Source organism: Zonotrichia albicollis, chromosome 1, assembly GCF_047830755.1.
Source record: "Zonotrichia albicollis isolate bZonAlb1 chromosome 1, bZonAlb1.hap1, whole genome shotgun sequence".
Lineage (NCBI taxonomy): Eukaryota > Metazoa > Chordata > Aves > Passeriformes > Passerellidae > Zonotrichia > Zonotrichia albicollis.
In genome coordinates, this window is record NC_133819.1 from 96,666,224 (window position 1) to 96,683,959 (window position 17,736).

Sequence of the window (17,736 nt, forward strand, 5' to 3'; positions counted from 1 at the left end):
GTCCCTACCCCTGACATGCTAATCTAGTAGCCTGAAAGTTTACTATCTGAATTGATTAGGATGAGAGTAAGTCTTTAGCAGCACTGTCAACCTAAAAGGTGATACAAGGCAGAGCAGTTTTGTCAGGTTATTGCTGGCTTATTTCTGCTGTGCATAAACATATATTCAGCAAACCCAAGCAAACTGTTCCAACATCTTAAAAAATGGACCCATGCGCGAGGGCGTATGCGGCCCTAAATCCGGCTAGCTCGAGGGGTGAGAAGGCCAACGCCCCTGCGCATAGGAAGCCAGCCCCCCTCGGCGTCTTGGCCTCAGGCTGGGCTGGTGGAAGAGCTCGGAGTTGCGCACGCGAGACGACAAAGGAGGTGACCACTTGCTGGGGGTGAACCGTTGGTTTATTTGGTGATCCGGAGGCACCAACAAGGAGGGGCACCAACCAGCAAAATGGCCCCGAACAGGGGGAGCGACGAGGTTTTATAGGGAAGGGGAGGAGAGAGGAGGGAGCCCAGCTATCCAATGGGGAAACTTAAAGGGAGGTACTGAACATAACTGACATACACCGGAGACCAACGAATACAAAGTAAAGGAGGGGCCCCGGGACCACAGCCAACCACAACCCCCAGAGAGGAGAAGGTTCTCGAAACCTGGGAGGAGTGGGGAGTGATTGACTGTGCCCAGGGAGGAGAAAATATCCACTTATAAGGTGGGATGAGGGAGGAGCGGTCCTACAAACTGTAACATTAGCAACTAAAAATAGCACGGTAACTAAGCAACTTAACTGACAAAGAGGCAGTGGCGGGAAAAAATGGGGAGAGAGGAACCATTCACAATGAACAAAGGAGGGTACAGTACATAAAATGGGGGAGCAAACTGAGAAACTTAAAACACACTACAACATCTCCCCGTTTCTTAACAAATAAAATAAAGAAAACAGGAATGTCCGTATAACTCAAAAAGAAGATGTCCGCGGCCGGTCCTGCCAATCTTCGCCTTCTTCGAGCTGGAGTTCGCCAGCCCACAGATGTTCTTGGGGCGGCTTGGTTGACTCCTCCTCGTCCGCAGCTCCTTCGGCCTCTGAGGAGAGGTCCTCCAGCTCGAAAGGTTCCTCCTGGGAAATTGTGGCATGATTGGCAGCCATAGTTGTGGCTCTGGCTATTAATTTTTGGACCAAACCGCGGATCAACATAAACAGAACTAAAAATACAATCAAACTCAAAACAATCTTAGAAACTGATTCTAAAACTGAACTGGCCCACCCGCTAAGGCCCCAACCCTTGAAGATGTCCCCCAGCCAGTCAGATGTCTCCTGCTTGACCTGATGGACGAGGTCTTGGAGTCTCTTTATTGAGTGTCTGGCGTCCTCGGCTCTGGAGGACAGGTTCATGCAGCAGAGGCCCTCAAACTCTTCACAATGATGGTGATGGAGCAGCAATAGAAAGTCTATTGCTGCCCTGTTCTGGAGTGTCGCCTGTCTTGTTATTTCCTCGTCTGTAAGGAGGTCGTATAGCGCGGCTGAAGTAAGATTGGCTTGTTTAGCCACCCAACACTCTAGGCGGCCCAATTCACCTAGAGATTTGGCTACCGATACCCAAGGCAATAAGATGGTAAAGGCAACCGACTTTGAATGTGACCAATGAGTAATTTCATCATCACAGTCCTCGGTGAGATCTTTAAGATCTCTTTTGGATCTAGCCAATTCGGATGTGACGTTGGTCTTTTTCCAATTGATAATTTGGGTGACGTTGGGTGTAAACAGCGTCAGCCGGCCAAAGGTGCACGGCCCTCCGACCAGACCAGAGGGGATGCCTGCCCACGCTCGGTCGCCACAAATCAAAAACACCCCCCTTGGAAGGGCATAAGGGGTCCGCTTGGTGGTGGTAGGGCCGACGATCTTCAAAACGGCCCGACACCACCGGTCTGCTTGATATTCTTTCTTTGCTTGCAGGACCACCTCAGTGCCCTTCTCGATGGGGGTAAGAGTATAATCAAACTGAAAACAAATAGTAGAATTGGCGGAACCGAGTAGATGTAATTCTGTGGGCTCGGAGGGCGCAGGATCCAGCCTCGCCACTCCGTCTCTCCAGGCGTTACTGGGTTCAAAACCAGGTAGGAAAGTAAGGCTCCGGGCCAAAATAGGGGAAAAGGTAGACTGAAAGGCAGGGGGGAACTCTCCTGGAGAGAAAGGGATCCCCACAAGGCAGGACGACATCGGGTCCTCTGCGGCGCTGGTGTCCAGGCAGATGCTGTCCTGTCCTAGCGATTGAGCCAAGGCACGCCAGACGTTGACTTTTGGCTGGGGAATGACCCACGGCTCCGTAGGTGGCAGAAGGAGTCCGCAGGTCGTCAGCATCATCATCATCAGACAAGGGTTGGGAGCCAGCGTTGTCAAAGCGGGGGCCATTCGGGGAGATGTAACTGAAATGAAAAGAGAGCCGCAAAAGTATATGGAAATCACAGAAATGGTTCCTCTCCAAACAACCAATTTAAATAAAACATGCGAGGGGTAACGGTTGGAGCTGGGGGGGAATAGGAGGAAAGATGGTACAAGAGGTCAAGGGGTGGAGGAGAAGCTGGAGGAGAGGGTTCTTCAAAAACAGGGGGAAGCTCAGGAGAAAAGGAAGACGGTTGGTGGTGTTGCTTCCTCCGCCGACGCCAACACGCTTGCCGGACCTGTGGTACTGCCTCTGTCTTGGTCCTCTGCTTCGGGACGAAGGGCCTGACCCACTTAGATGGGACCCACTTGGGGCCTGAGGGAGTGGACACGCAAGCGTATCCCCTCCCCCAAGTCACCAAGTCAAAGGGGCCCTCCGTCCGCCAGGTCTCCGGATCCTTTACAAGAACCGGCGGCCTGGCTTTGGGCTGCAGCTGCTGGTGACTGCCGAAATGCCGGACCACTGGAGGATTTTGGCTGTCAAAAGAGCAATTTAGAAAATTGAGGGTGTAAAGAGCTCTTGACAGCCGGACGTGGGGGGTCTCCACCTTCATTGCCGGTTGTTGTCGGGACAGGATCTTTTTGAGGCTCTGGTGGGCCCTTTCCACCATGGCTTGGCCTGTCGGGGAATAAGGGATGCCGGTTTTATGCACTATTCCCCATTGTTGCAGGAAGCTCCGCAGTTCCTTGGAGGTGTACGCAGGGCCGTTGTCTGTTTTTAGGACCCTAGGGATGCCCAAGACAGCGAATGCTTGAAGCAGATGCTTCTGAACATCCGCTGCCTTTTCACCTGTGTGGGCAGAAGCGTAGATAGCCCCGGAGAAGGTATCGACTGAGACATGGACGTAACACAATCGACCGAAAGATGGGATGTGTGTTACGTCCATCTGCCACACCTCACAGCTTGCCAGCCCTCGGGGGTTAACCCCCGAGGCCACGGTAGGCATTTGGTCATGCTGGCATTGGGGACATGTGGCCACAATCGCCTTGGCCTGCTCTTGCGTCAGATTGAATTGACGAACCAGGCCAGGCGCATTTTGATGGAACAGTTGGTGGCTGATCTTAGCCTGACCGAACACATCTGGGAGAGGGGCCTGCGAAACAGCAGCCGCGGCCAAAGCATCGGCACGACGGTTGCCTTCCGCAATGAAACCAGGCAGGTCTGTGTGTGATCTCACATGCATGACATAAAATGGATGCTCGCGGTGGGAGACCAACTCGACGAGCCTATTCAACAATTCAAATAATCTTTTGTTCGTGACCTCTTGAAGAACTGCGGACTCAGCTCGGGACACTACACCTGCAACATACGCAGAATCTGTGACCAAATTGAAAGGTTCAGGGAATCTCTGAAATGCCCTGACGACAGCGTCCAACTCAGCAACCTGTGGAGAGCCCTCCACAACAGCAACATCGGTCTCCCACTGCTGAGTTTGAGGATCCTTCCAAGTCATCACTGACTTGTGGGATGCTCCAGACGCGTCCGTAAAAACTGTCAAAGCATCCAGCGGCTCCCTGCTCTGAACCTTCTTCAACGATAATTTGAACTCCGAATTGAATAATTTGTGGGCCGGCCGATCTACTGCGATGCGCCCAGTGTAGCTGTCTAGTGCAAACTGAAGATATTCATTAGTTTGCAGCAGTTCTTCAAAGGTCTTTAATTTTAATTGGCCCGATTCCAATTCAATTGGAATATGGATGCATGAGAAATCACACCCTGCGAGCTCCCTGATCCTCGATCTCGCCTTGAGGATCAGTTCGGCTACCAACTCCTGTGGCCGTGTCATTCTTTTGGACCGGTGGTGGCTCAGGAAGACCCACTCTATGATTAAGAGCTTCTCTCCTGAGCCTTGGTCCTTCGGACTGTCGTCCCACTGATGGATGATGCCATGAAGGTGTGGCAATTTTCCCAGTACTATAAATTTGAATGGCAGGCCCGGATGGTAACGATGGGCCTGCCTGGTCGAAATAGCTTTTTGTACCCTCTCCAAGGCCACCTCCGCCTCTGGGGTGAGAGCCCTAGGGGAACTGAGCCCCTCTCCCCCTTTCAACAAATTGAAAAGGGGGGCTAGGTCTTCGGTTGAAATGCCTAGCCAGGGTCTCACCCAATTCAAAGACCCACACAGTTGATGGACATCTGCTAGGGTCTGGACTTTTGTCCTAATAGCCAATTTTTGCGGAACAATGGTCCGCTTTGTAATTTCAAGGCCTAGGTACTTCCAAGGTGGCATCCGCTGAATTTTGTCCTGCTGGAGCTCGAACCCTGCAGCAACCAACGCATTGGTTGTCAGGTCAAGCGCATGGGCAAGCAGACTGTGGTCGGGCGCACACACGAGGATGTCGTCCATATAATGGTGAACAATGACGGCATCCCCGAGGGCTGTACGGATGGGTGACAGCAGCGAAGCGACATACCATTGGCAGATCACAGGGCTGTTCTTCATGCCCTGTGGAAGCACTCGCCAATGATAGCGCTTGGCTGGGGACTCACAGTTCACGGACAGAACTGTGAACGCAAAGCGCGGAGCATCGTCAGGGTGAAGGGGAATTTGGAAGAAGCAATCCTTTATATCGATTACAGCCAAATTCCAATTTTGGGGGAGCATTGCTGGGGAGGGCATCCCTGGCTGAAGAGGACCCATGTCAACTATTAATTCATTAATTTTGCGGAGGTCGGTCAGGAGTCGCCACTTGTCCTTGTTGGGCTTCTTGATGACAAACACTGGGGAGTTCCAAGGTGACATGGTCTCCTCCAGGTTGCCTTTCAGTAGCTGCTCCTGAACGAGCTCGTTGAGCGCCTTTAATTTTTGCTTATTGAGTGGCCACTGCTTGACCTGTACTGGTTCATCAGAAAGCCAATTCAGCTTCCAGGTCCGGCGCTCCTCAGTGGCCACTGCCCGAAAAACCTGGGGAGCCTTCGGGAGGTCAATTTTGGCTCCCCACTGGGCCAGTAGGTCTCTTCCCCAGAGAGGCTCTGTATAGTCCAAAACGAACGGGCGTATCGAGGCCAATTGCCCGTCGGGCCCCTTAATTTGTACAATGCTCTTGGATTGGTTTGCCAATTGAAGGCCCTCAACACCAGAGATCGTGCCCGCAGCGCTTTGCAAGCCCCAATGTGACGGCCACTCCCGAGAGGGAATGATCGTCACATCTGCACCTGTGTCCAAAAGACCCCTCACTATCTTCTTGTCCCCGCCCAACGAAAGTTGACAGGTTAGGCGGGGCTTTTCCCTCCCCACTAGTTGTGCCCAGGCCACGGTCGGAGGCGATGTCTTCTCCGACGAAATCTTCCAGGGATCTTCTTCTGGCACAAGAATGGCCTGGGCAATGACCTGTCCCTTGGGGAGGAAAAGTGGGGGTCGGACACAGTACAGCCCTACCGCGAAACGGTCCCGGTCGGTAGTTACCAGACCAGGGACGATGTGGATGTCTCGCGGTGTGTGCTTGGTGTCCCCGACAACGGTCCACCTGCAACGTCCCAGTTTCCTCCAGCGACCTGGATGTTGCAGGTCGACAGACACCAGCTGGATGTTACTGCTAGGGAGGTAAAGGTCCCTAGTCAGCTGCAGCCTGTATGGAGAAGCAGAGGACATGGTGTTAATTGCAGGTACAGCACCACAGGTAGATAAGGTCACGTCTGATAAGTATGTCAAATCCGGTAAAGCGTATGTCGGCGGTCTTCTCCCGTCTCCTCCCTCCCCGCAGGTTGTTGAACAGCCCGCCGTACTTTTGTCGTCGCGCAGGGAGGGGCTGCGCTCCTTGCTTAGTTTTTTTCCTCCTTGTTCTCCTCTCTTTCCCGCTTCCGCCTGTACTCCAGGTAATCATGGCGCATCGGGCACTGGGGCATCCAATGCCCGACTTTGCCACAAAGATGGCAGGGGTGGGTGGCTGATGACCTTCTGCCGGACCCAGGTGTTGGGGGTCCGGCAACGGGGGCAGCTTCCATGAAGTCCGGCTCGGGGCATTCAGCAAGAGCCACAGATGTTCTCTTGGGCCGTGATGCCAGGGAGACCTGACGCACCACGACCTCAATCATGGCCTCTATCGTGGGCCGGGGACTTCGAGGGAGAGTTCTTATAGCCTTGCGGCACTCAGCGTTGGCATTGCTGAATGCCATCCGCTGAAGCATCCTCTCCCTGTCATCATCCCCGAGCGCCTGCGCCTCCACATATCGGTAGAGGCGCTCGATAAAGGCCATGTATGGCTCCTGCGCTCCCTGCCGGACTTCATCCTCCTCCCATTGGGAGGTCACCACCTCCAGCTTGAAGAAGGCCCGCTCAGCTGCCCGGGCGGTCTCCTCAAGCTGGGAGGGGAATAAGGCCTTCGCCTGAGCTGCCCCCTCTGCCCACTGTCCCTCACCCAAAAGGTGTTCCTGGGTGATTACCAGACCATCTGCGTCATGAGACATTGCAGGATTCCCCCACATATTTGGGAGAACCTCCAATATCTCCCTCCTCCATTCCCCCACCCAGACCCTAAATTCCATGGGCCTAGCAAGGCTGGAGAAGAGGGCCCTCAGGTCAGCCGGCACCAGATCTCCCTGTGCAAGGGCATTGCGGAGCATACCCCGGAAGTACTCTGACCCCCGGGAGTAGTCCTTCTGCGCCTTGCACAGCTCCTTGATCCGGGCCTGTGCTAAAGGCACCCACTGGGCCTGAGGGGTCCCCTCCCCACTCAGGTGGTAGGTAACCGGAGCGGCTTCCAACAAGGGCGCCTGCTCCGGCTTCCAGTCATCCACCCCCCCCCCCCCCGGGACACAAAGCGTGGGAACCGGAAGGAGGAGCGTGGGAACCGGAACTGGAGGAGGTTGAGGCGGGGTCTGGCAATGACGCAGGGTGAGGGAGTGGGCGTGACCAACCACCCCTCTCCGCCCCCTGGGTGACGCTCGGAGGCGGAGGGAAGTACAAAGGCGGAGCGGGGGAGGAGCGAATGGGGGGCTGAGCCGGGGGAGGAGTTTGGGGAGGAGCTGATTGAGGGGCGGAGGACGGAGGAATGGGTGGGGCGGAGGGAGGATATGAGGGAGGGGTAACCGAAAAGGAGGTTGGGTCTGGAGGAAGGAAGGGGTTGGGGCAAGGGAGGAAGGGGTTAACCGAAGAAGAAGGAGCCCTGGCGGGAACGACCACGTGGCCGCCGCCATCTTGGGCTCCCAGGGAGCCATTTTGTGGATCATCTACAAACCTAACAACCTTAGGCTTATCAACTGGGGATTTGGGAACTGGGGTAGAGGGTGAGGAAAGAAGAGGAACCTGGCCAGGGCTCCTCGAAGGGGGAGGCTGAGCAGGTCGAGGGGGAGCAGGGGAAGGATGGACCCCCTGCCTCTTGTCGGCCTTCAAAATCCTCCTCGAGGGCTCCTGCCTAAGGGGAGAGGGAAGGGATTGAGGGGTAAGGAGAACAGAACGAGGGGAACGGGGGGATAAACCAAAACTTGCGGGCCTTTTCTTAGGTTCCCCTGACGAGCGGAGTGCCGCAAGCACTCTGCCCGCCCAGAATGCCACGGTTGCTAATTTCGTCTCCCCGGAATTAACAGCTTCTTCCAATTTGGCCAAAACGGCTGCCCAAAACCGTGGCTGCTTGGCAAGTTCCGGGGAAACCTCGGGGAACTTTGAAAAGACCCACTTAACCAAAAACTTTAACTCTTGCTTGGGGGCCTTCTGACCACCCCCAAGCAGCAAACCTTTTACAACATAATATACCTCCTTTTGGGATTTTCCCAAGCCAGCACCCATGGCACCTTTCTAGTGCAGGAACTGCTGTCACTAGAAAGGGGGAAAATCCACTGGTGGTACAACCACCCGCCTGAAAAATAACAAAAACTAAAACAACAAGCTACTCGCCACCAGCCCCTGCTCCCCCCACTGTCCCCAAGTCTGGGGTTTCAGCGAAGGGAAAAAGGATTTGGGTGGTGGGTCCGGGCCCCAAGTCTGGGGATACCGACCCCACAGGGAAGATAAAACAAAAAAGGCACGGGGATGAGGAAGAGCCTCAGGGGAAAAGGGTGGGGGGTAGGTCCCCAATGCAGGGCATGTACCCCTAGGGGAAGGTTAAAAAGGCAGGGGGGAAGTCGGAAAGGTCCCCAGAGCGGGGCCCGATCTTACCAGCCTGGTGGCGACAGCAAAAGAAAAATCAGGTGGGGGTCTTCGTCTCCGGGGTCGTCCTCACTGGGTGCGAGGGGTCTCGATCCCGATCCCCAGGGAGCGCTGCCCCTAAAACAGGGCCTGCTACTACCTGGGGTAGTGCGGCGTCCAAAGGAACAAAATGTCCAACTCCGAGGGGTCCGGTGGTCAGCTGTCCAGGTGGTCAGTGGTCCACTTCAGGCCCCACGTTGGGCGCCACACTGCGCGAGGGCGTATGCGGCCCTAAATCCGGCTAGCTCGAGGGGTGAGAAGGCCAACGCCCCTGCGCATAGGAAGCCAGCCCCCCTCGGCGTCTTGGCCTCAGGCTGGGCTGGTGGAAGAGCTCGGAGTTGCGCACGCGAGACGACAAAGGAGGTGACCACTTGCTGGGGGTGAACCGTTGGTTTATTTGGTGATCCGGAGGCACCAACAAGGAGGGGCACCAACCAGCAAAATGGCCCCGAACAGGGGGAGCGACGAGGTTTTATAGGGAAGGGGAGGAGAGAGGAGGGAGCCCAGCTATCCAATGGGGAAACTTAAAGGGAGGTACTGAACATAACTGACATACACCGGAGACCAACGAATACAAAGTAAAGGAGGGGCCCCGGGACCACAGCCAACCACAACCCCCAGAGAGGAGAAGGTTCTCGAAACCTGGGAGGAGTGGGGAGTGATTGACTGTGCCCAGGGAGGAGAAAATATCCACTTATAAGGTGGGATGAGGGAGGAGCGGTCCTACAAACTGTAACATTAGCAACTAAAAATAGCACGGTAACTAAGCAACTTAACTGACAAAGAGGCAGTGGCGGGAAAAAATGGGGAGAGAGGAACCATTCACAATGAACAAAGGAGGGTACAGTACATAAAATGGGGGAGCAAACTGAGAAACTTAAAACACACTACAACAGACCCAAATGTTGCAGAGCTGTTCTCCTGTATATTCACAGGCTATAATTGCATCCTTTCTGAAGATGTGAAAGATATGTCCTGAAACAGGCCTCAGATGGACCTAAACTTGATCTCATGCTTATGCCACTCCTTTGATTTCAGCTGACAGTTGCTTTTAACTTGCACAACAGAAGTAAATTCAGTAGCCACCAGCTGTATGATCAAACCTGGTAAGTTATATATGCCTTAACTCAAGCTTCCATTTCTTCAACTCTCATCTTCTTTTCTTTGTATAAGTAAGGACACAGACTGAACTTCCAGGAAGGAAAGGGTTTGCATTACGAAAACTGCACTGGTCTATTTCATGAAAGATCCCATCTGTTCCAAAAACTGATGCTTTGATAAAATCATCTCCTAATCTTCTAAGTCCCGTTTTATATACCTGGTGCAAAAGGTGGTAGAGTGAGTTGCATGTACCATTCTACAGTAAAAGATTCTTGTTATATAAAAGACAATTATTAGAACAAACAGGAAAGATGGAGGTACCAGTTGAAATCTTGTCATGTCACAACTGGTTGTGACAATAAGCCATACCAGCACATTTTTCTTTTAATGCCTCAAGATTTTTCTTGCAGCTGTTTTTAATAATTTTGTGTTACATACTGAAGATAGAACAATGTGTTTGTTGTAATTTTATGCTTTATACAAGTTGTATGACAGTTTCTGTGAGAAGTATAAACACTTGTAAGTTAAAAATTTTACTTGTGCACTTCAGGTACCAACTCATCCAATTAAAAATAGAGCAACCCCTACCAACTTCCAAATGTGTATGTTTAAGTACACTGCAACAGACAGAACTATGGTATTTTTAGAGGGTGATTTACATGGTAGGCAAGCATAAAAACAGTACTTATGTTTATTTTAGTGCAGATATAATAGTGCTCATTTAACATAATGAGTTTAAATTGCATTGAAAAGGAATCAGTGTGAAAGTGATTTAGTGAAAGGGGCTTTCATGAGATTGTTGTAGCAGTAGAGGAGTTGTCATCTAATAGAACTACATCTAAATGTTAATCCTGGTATTTATCCTTGTTTTGCTAGATGTCTGCTGTGTACCTAAATGTTTCTGTATTCTGTCTTCTTCATTTTTTAAAAAATACTTTTAGGAGGTATTTCTAAAGGGAAAATATCTTCAATGAGCAATTCATTAATATTTTTGGGTATTTAATGTGATCTTTCATTGATACAAGCTAGAACAGTTGGTTTACATCATCTGAACAATTGTCTTTAATTTTACCAGTGCCACTATGGAATCATAGCCCTTTACTGCATTTGGCTTACCATAGTGGGAAGCTAATAGCAGCTATAGATTCTGAAGTCTTTGTAGCACAGGCAAGTAATGACATTATTTTTCTTCCAACTGGCCTGTCAGTTGCTTTGGTTTTTCTTCCCTTCTTTTTGCAATTGCTTTTATAATACATTTCAGTTGCAGTGTGCTTTTTGGTATCTCTGATTTAATATGGAAAGCAATTGTATGCTTTCCATATGTATGTGAATGATTCATTGACTTTACTCTTCTCTGTTTGGCCTCTTTCCCTGTTTATCAAATATGTTTTGATTTGTATTCATCCACTAGGTTGTTTAGGTATGGTTTTGGTTTTGTTGAAACTGTTCTCATTGTCATGTGCTTGCTTTTAGAAACAAGGACTATCTTCCTTTTTTTATTTCCCACTCCCCCAGGTACATGGCTACCTGATACTAGGGATTGAGTGCTTAGCAGAAGTACATGAATAGGATACCATCAGCTGAAATGGATTAATTCTGTTTCAGATTAAGAATTTAGGCAAGTGATCAAGTTTTATATGTTAGGTATATCTGAATGATTTACTGCCTGGCAACAGTTACGTAGTAGCCTACACTGTATTTACCAGACTGTTCAATGTATTCAAACAATTAGAAGGAGATTAGGTAAAAGCATTTGCTTTTCTGCCTTTGTTGTGTACTAGTATGGCTCAACTGATTTGCTGTGTCTAAGTTAGTTGAGATAACTGAAATTGAACTCAAACATAATTGAATTAGAAACTGTACAGAAAAAAAGGTGCTTCAAGAAGTTAAAATGAGAACAAGTGATGGGTTTTGTACTCTGTTTGTGTGTAGTGAGTTGGAAGCACATTAGTATGAAAAGTTAAAGCCTGTCTCTTGCAAGCATCATAAATCAGAGGAGGAAATGGTGGCAACAGGGATAACTAGAGTATGGTGAGGAATTTATCATTCTGAATGTCAAAGCATGCTTATTCTAGTCTTTCTGACTCTTAAATGGTTTAAAATTTTTTCTCATGCTGTGCCTCTAAAAATGTTGGTGAAAAAGGAGTAATGATACTTTGTTAATGCACTTCAGTTGTGGAAGGTTTATAATGAAGTTGAAAACTAAGGTTTTTAAATGTATTGAAAAAACTAAAATGGGAGTTATTTTTTCTGGATTTAAGTTGCTAATCTCCTTTTGAAAAATGATGAACCTTTTGAAGGGAGATGCACTTCTGAGTCAGACACTGATCATCTGTTGGTAGGTAGAAGTACTTCTGTTCTGCTTATAGGCCACTTAGAATATACGTTATCAGTTATTTCTGTCCTGAATCAGTCATAAAGTTAAATTCAGCTGTCTTGATGAAATGTTATCCAAAAAATGCAAGGTAGAGAAAAACGTGTAATAGCTCTGTTATGCCCTGTTTATTCACTGAAATACTACAAAGCAGTTTAATCTGCAGGGGTTAGAAACTATTTAACCATTGAACAAAAAATACCACCACCAAACCCCTCAAGTTAATGCAAATGCTTAGCATATCAGAGCTCAGAATCATCAATATCCCTTCTGTATCAAACAAACAATATACTTAGAAATAGGGCAGAAAACCCCTTGTTTAGAAGAATCTGAAAATAAAGATTATAGATTTTAAAAACCCTAACAAAACTCTAAAACCTTAGAAAGTATACTGAAAGCTCTCCATGTTTGGCAAAATCTGGAAATAATGGATAAAGCTATTCTTACTTGTGATTATCAGCGGTTTTTTGTTCATTTTTTTTCTCATTTGTTTTTAACACCTTGATTTGCAACTTTGCCTTTTCTGATAGAAATGTGGAAAGAGAGGCACACTTGTGTACCTAGTGAAAATGTTTAACAAAAACCTTGAAAGTGAAGTAACGTACTCTGTAACTAAATAATTTTATTCTGGGTTTGCTACCTGGATGAGATAGTAAATAAAACAATATTTTTGAGAAAAAACCCTCATCATATAACTATACCACATGTCCACCATGTTTTGTTCTAATGACACATGTATATAAGGATCTTAAAATTTCAGTTTGAATGCTACTGTGGAGTAATGAATGGAATATTTGTGTGTGAGGAAAGACAGAACTTTGTAAGACTAGCGTTCATTCATCCTGTAGAGACATTTAATGAACAAGTAATGGTGTACTAGAATTACTTAGTAATTTTTTAATTTCAAGTTTTGCACCTGCTTTCAGTGTTGTAGAAGACATTGTAAAGACTGAACTGGAAATAACACTGTCTTTAGAAAGTAGTAGAAGTAATTGATAGCATACTCTTTTTTAGAAACTCATGATTTCGTGTTTACAACTTATATATTCAAAGCATGAGCCAAAGGCAGCTATTTTGGCCTTCAGTTTTCACTATTTTTTGTAACTATGTAAGTATTTGTGGAACATGAGGATTCTTGCCCTTATACTTCAGTATTTCTGTAGGATCATAACTGTCGTAAGGATTGAAACTCTGCTTTCATGCAGCTGGAGACCTCTGTCTGTGGATTTAGGGTATTCTTTTGGATTGAGGTGGTAGTTAAACTGTTGATTATTGAACAGTATATGAAAAAGTTTGCATTGTTTTATGCAGCTCTGTTCTGTTAAGAGCCAACCTGCAGTGAATTCTTTCTAAAAAACTAAATTCTTTCTAAAAAATTCCAAATGTATCCATTACTGATAAATACACTGCCTAATTCTCTTTAGCCAGCAAGCAGAACTGTAAAAAAACTGCCACAAAGTTTATTACTTTTGAGAGACAGAGGCTTTTTTCTGGCATCTCCCCACAATCACTGTTGGCAAGTACAGCATAATTGCTAATGTACATGGGGCATTCCATTTCAGCTGCTTGGTGCACTTATAAGTGAAATTTAAATTTACTGTCACAGAGCTTTCCTTTATTTCTTCTGCTATGCCTTGATCCCTCATTTTGCATCTGCAGTAATTTTGTGGAAATTGTGTACTATAATATTACAGTGCAAAGAGTAAAATGTCTGCAAATTTTGAAATCCAAAGACAGCCCCATCTGCAAATCAGACTGTACATCCCTATTCGTGTTGCATGGGACATTTATTCCAGGATTTATTAAAGCTGGAGTTTTGGTTGGAGCTTTAGCTCAACTCTTTATGTTTATTCCTACTAATCCAGCAGTAAGGATTTCCAGTGTAGATGTCCTTTATAATGGCCTATCTCTGCGAGAGCTCAAATAAATTGTCTTGCAGTGAAACTGGACAGAATTACGTTCAGTAAAAAGAAGAAGAAGAAGAAGCTTTAAATTTTTGATTTGTGTTGGTAGTTTTATCTTGACTGTTGAAAATTCTATTTAAGCAAATGGCTTGTTTCCAACTAATACTTGGGTAGTCACATAAAAACAGTCTTGATTCTTGCTTTTTTGGCCAAAATCTCTATAGAAACTTACCAGACTACCTCAAATTTATGACTTAGTCAACTGAAAGCATTGCATACCTTCCAAATATTGTAGCAACTACTATGGCTTTCTCTGAGATTCCTCTTCAAAAGAGTAATTTATTCTGCTTTAAAGAAAAGAATAACAGAAATTGATTTACCCCTAATTAGTAATTATAAAATATTTTTTTTTATCAGGCTCTAGTTAAACTTATATTGTCACAATGTAGACATTCTTACCTAGGTAGAGCATATATGTGTATCTGTTTTTGAAAACTGATGAACAGGTAATTATAGCATTTTCTATCTCTAAATAATTTGCTGCCTTCTTTAAATCTGCAATTCAAATCTTTTTCCAAGGACTGAGATTTTGGAAGTAGTTTTTTTTCAAGACTCCAATGTGATTTTAAACTACAAGATGTCTATGTCTCCTACCTACCACCCCCATTTTTTTTCTTTCTCTTTTTTTTTTGGTTTTTTTTTTTGGTGTTTTTGTTTTTTTTTTTTTTGTTTATTTTTTTGTTTGCTTGTTTGGGTTTGGTTTGGTTTTGTTCTCTCTCTGGAGGTCTATGCCACATCATTGTAGCAAATAATTCTTGTTTTATTGCCTTAATGATTTTTTCTTCTAGTCCTGTAGAAGTACCAAGCGTTAGGCATTCCCAGCATGTCTCATGTAAAGCAGCCTAATCCTTTAATTCCCTTTTTCTTGTTTCAATGTGATGTGTAATATACACTAATGTGCACACGAAGCCTTGCTCATAGAGAATGGTCCATGGCATTCACTCTGTTTCTGTGCAAGGTCACCTGCAGCTTAAGCATTCATTTTTTCTACTGTTAGGGTGCTTTGTAAGACTCCCAAATAAATGGTCTAAGATAAGATAGTCTGGCCATCTTTGTAACTCTTTCCAGTGAATAACTTTGTCTTGCAGATGCTTGCCTGCTATTTCATCTCTTGCTATTTACTGTAAAGATGTTGGTATGAGAAAGCAAAGACCTTTGTTATTACGGAGGGGTTATAGTGTAGATAAAGCCTAATAACTTTTAGGTGCAGGTTGCTAACAGTGTTTCCCACGTGGCATGCTAAGACTTCATCTGAAGAGCTCAAGTTCCAAGGTTCTGCTCTCTTGGAGGAAAATGAATGTTTCCCCCTCATTGGCTTCCTTCAGGTACCTCTTTCTTTCCCATGAAGGTAACAAACAACTGCAGTTACAGGGAATTCACTGAGGTTCATGGAAACAGGTGAGATAAATCTAAGGCCTTTGAACCTTAGACATGAACTTTCTTGGACCAAATTAGAGTAAAGAGCTTGTCATGGGACAAGTCCCAGAAGAGTGATGGAGTTCCAGTAGAAGCAGAAAGTCATTTTGGATAGCCCATGGAACCCGTTGGTCTGTTGTAATCCTTATGGAGATGTGAATTTCTTTTATTTTCAGCATAACTCTCGGAATGCAAAGTTTGCCCATGAGCAGTTTACTGAGTAATTTGCTGGAGTTTTTGACAAGCCTTTCTATGATTTAATTGTGTTACTACCGACCTGTCTGCTTTGCTGTGGGCTACTGTTCAGGATTCAGGGAATGTGGTATAGGATAGGTACAACAAATGTAGCCAACATATGCTACTCTTTGCAGCTTGGGAACTGCAGCAGGAATCTGCAAGATACAGGTCACCATGTGTAACAACATGCATAAGGGCTGCAGCTGAAAGTGGAAAAAAGTTTTGTACTTGAATCTTTGTCTCTTTTCTCTTACTTTGCTTTACTGCTTTTGCTTCTTTACCTGTTTCTTCCTACACTTGTGTCAACTTCTGCCTTAGTCATATCATAATCCTAGTGATATTCATAGAGGGATCATAGAAGGATTCGTTTATCTGCTGAATTATTTGGCAGGTTTGCTGCTGGGAGCTGCCTTATCTTTTTTAGCCTCATCAGTGTCAGGCAAATTGTCTTGCCACATAGTGACTACCATAAATCTTGTTTGATCTCTTCCCACAAGCATGGAACTATCTTAAGCAGTCATGGGGGCAATTCCTGATGTCCTTGATGAAAACAATGGTAGCTGCCCAGTGGATTTCAGCAACTGAGAGACAGAAGATTGCAGGGTAGTATAAACTTATAAAACAGTAAAGTTTATACAGAGTATGTCACTTAAGTACCATATTTTTACTACTGGCAGAATTGGACAGGTTATAGAACAGATTTCAGCCATTTGTAAGGAATATGTGAACTGAAGCATTAATTTAATATGTAGCTGCAATCTGGCAACAGGGACATAGTGAACTTTCTAGTCATCTATTCTCTAAAGGACATAAGTCAGAACTTCCCCACTGAAACTTTCACTAATGCTCATTTTCACATTTTACTCCCTAAACTTTGAGAGGCAGCAAGAGAAGTCGCCCAGGCATGTGAGATTTATCTCATCTAGAAGAACAGGATATAAAACAGGGAGCAAAGAAAAGATGGGGTGCTTTTGTGAAGTTCAATTTAACTTCTGTGGCACTGATTGCTATGGAGGGTACACAAAAGCAACAACACCCTCCCTTCACCAAGCCCCTCTCACTCGGGGGTCCCTGGGTTTGCTTTGCCCAAATGGTCACTAAAGGGTATCCAGTAGAAAAATCACTCCTATAAGAGAAGTGTTGAAGGCACTCAGTCCTAGGAAGTGTCCTTGCCTGGCATCCCAGTGCCAAGGGTAGGGCTTCCCCTCAGAGGCCCACTACTCCCAGGAAAACCCTATTGTAGGAAGGTTTCTGGCAGGGTGTGTATAACTTGGTCAGGTTGGGGCTTGTGGTCATGCAGGGTAACAGTCAATAAACTTCTCTGAGCCTCAGTGTGTCTGTGTGTGTGTCTGTGTTCTGTCACTAAAGAACATTAGCATGAAGGGGAATTAAATGAAAGCATGTAAATGAGTTTAATGAGTTAGCTTAAAAGGAATTTTGTAATTGACACTGAAATTGGTTAATTTTATGCATTAGATTTAGAAAACTCCTGTTGATGTTATAGGTGGTGCTTTTCCTAGTTTGCATTTTAAGAGAGTATAAGGCTGTGGAAAGTGCTTCCTTTAGGCGGAGATATTCTAAGTGGGTCAAGAATGGTGCAGGGTGCATCAGCAACTTCACCCTGGGAATGTCACTTTCAGACACAGGCAAGTAGCTCCCCAGTCATGTCCCTAAAGCTTTGCTTCTTCCAGGGATAGTAAGGATGATGCAGCAAGTTAGCATCATCATTGTCATCCAGAAATTCCACCCCACAGTAGTAGAAACCTGCAGTTTCATTACTTTCACATTTCTTCAGGTAACTATGGGGAGAAACAGGTTTTGACAGGCAAGCAGTTCATGCCTGTGTTGCCTGCTTTTCAGTAACGTGGCCTGTCTTACTCTGCTGCCTTGAAGTTTATAAGGTAGCATATCTTATCTGATAATGAAAGAAATCTGTGTTGAATTTCTTTGACTGAACCAGTGACTTGAAAGGTGCTTTCCACAAAATATCTTTGAGTATCTATGCTATGTCTCGTGTAGATTTTTATGAATGAATTCATCATCTGCTTTTCCCCAGGTCCTGGTTTTTTTTTTCGGTGAGAATATTGA

At 46.2% G+C, this 17,736-nt stretch overlaps 1 protein-coding gene across 1 annotated transcript; it reads right to left on the minus strand.

Annotated features, from left to right (window-relative positions):
* Positions 1-236: 236 nt before the first annotated feature.
* On the minus strand, positions 237-9,442 carry LOC141730400 (uncharacterized). The gene is made up of 2 exons (XM_074547746.1): positions 8,527-9,442; positions 237-2,415 (listed from the first exon to the last, which is right to left on the minus strand). Exon 2 carries the CDS (start codon positions 2,399-2,401, stop codon positions 950-952), a length of 1,452 nt encoding a protein of 483 aa, XP_074403847.1. The 5' UTR covers positions 2,402-2,415; positions 8,527-9,442; the 3' UTR covers positions 237-949.
* Positions 9,443-17,736: the final 8,294 nt, after the last annotated feature.

Excerpts from the sequence above, each read along its gene's own strand:
- LOC141730400 (XM_074547746.1), bottom strand. The coding sequence starts at position 2,401 with ATGGCCCCCGCTTTGACAACGCTGGCTCCCAACCCTTGTCTGATGATG.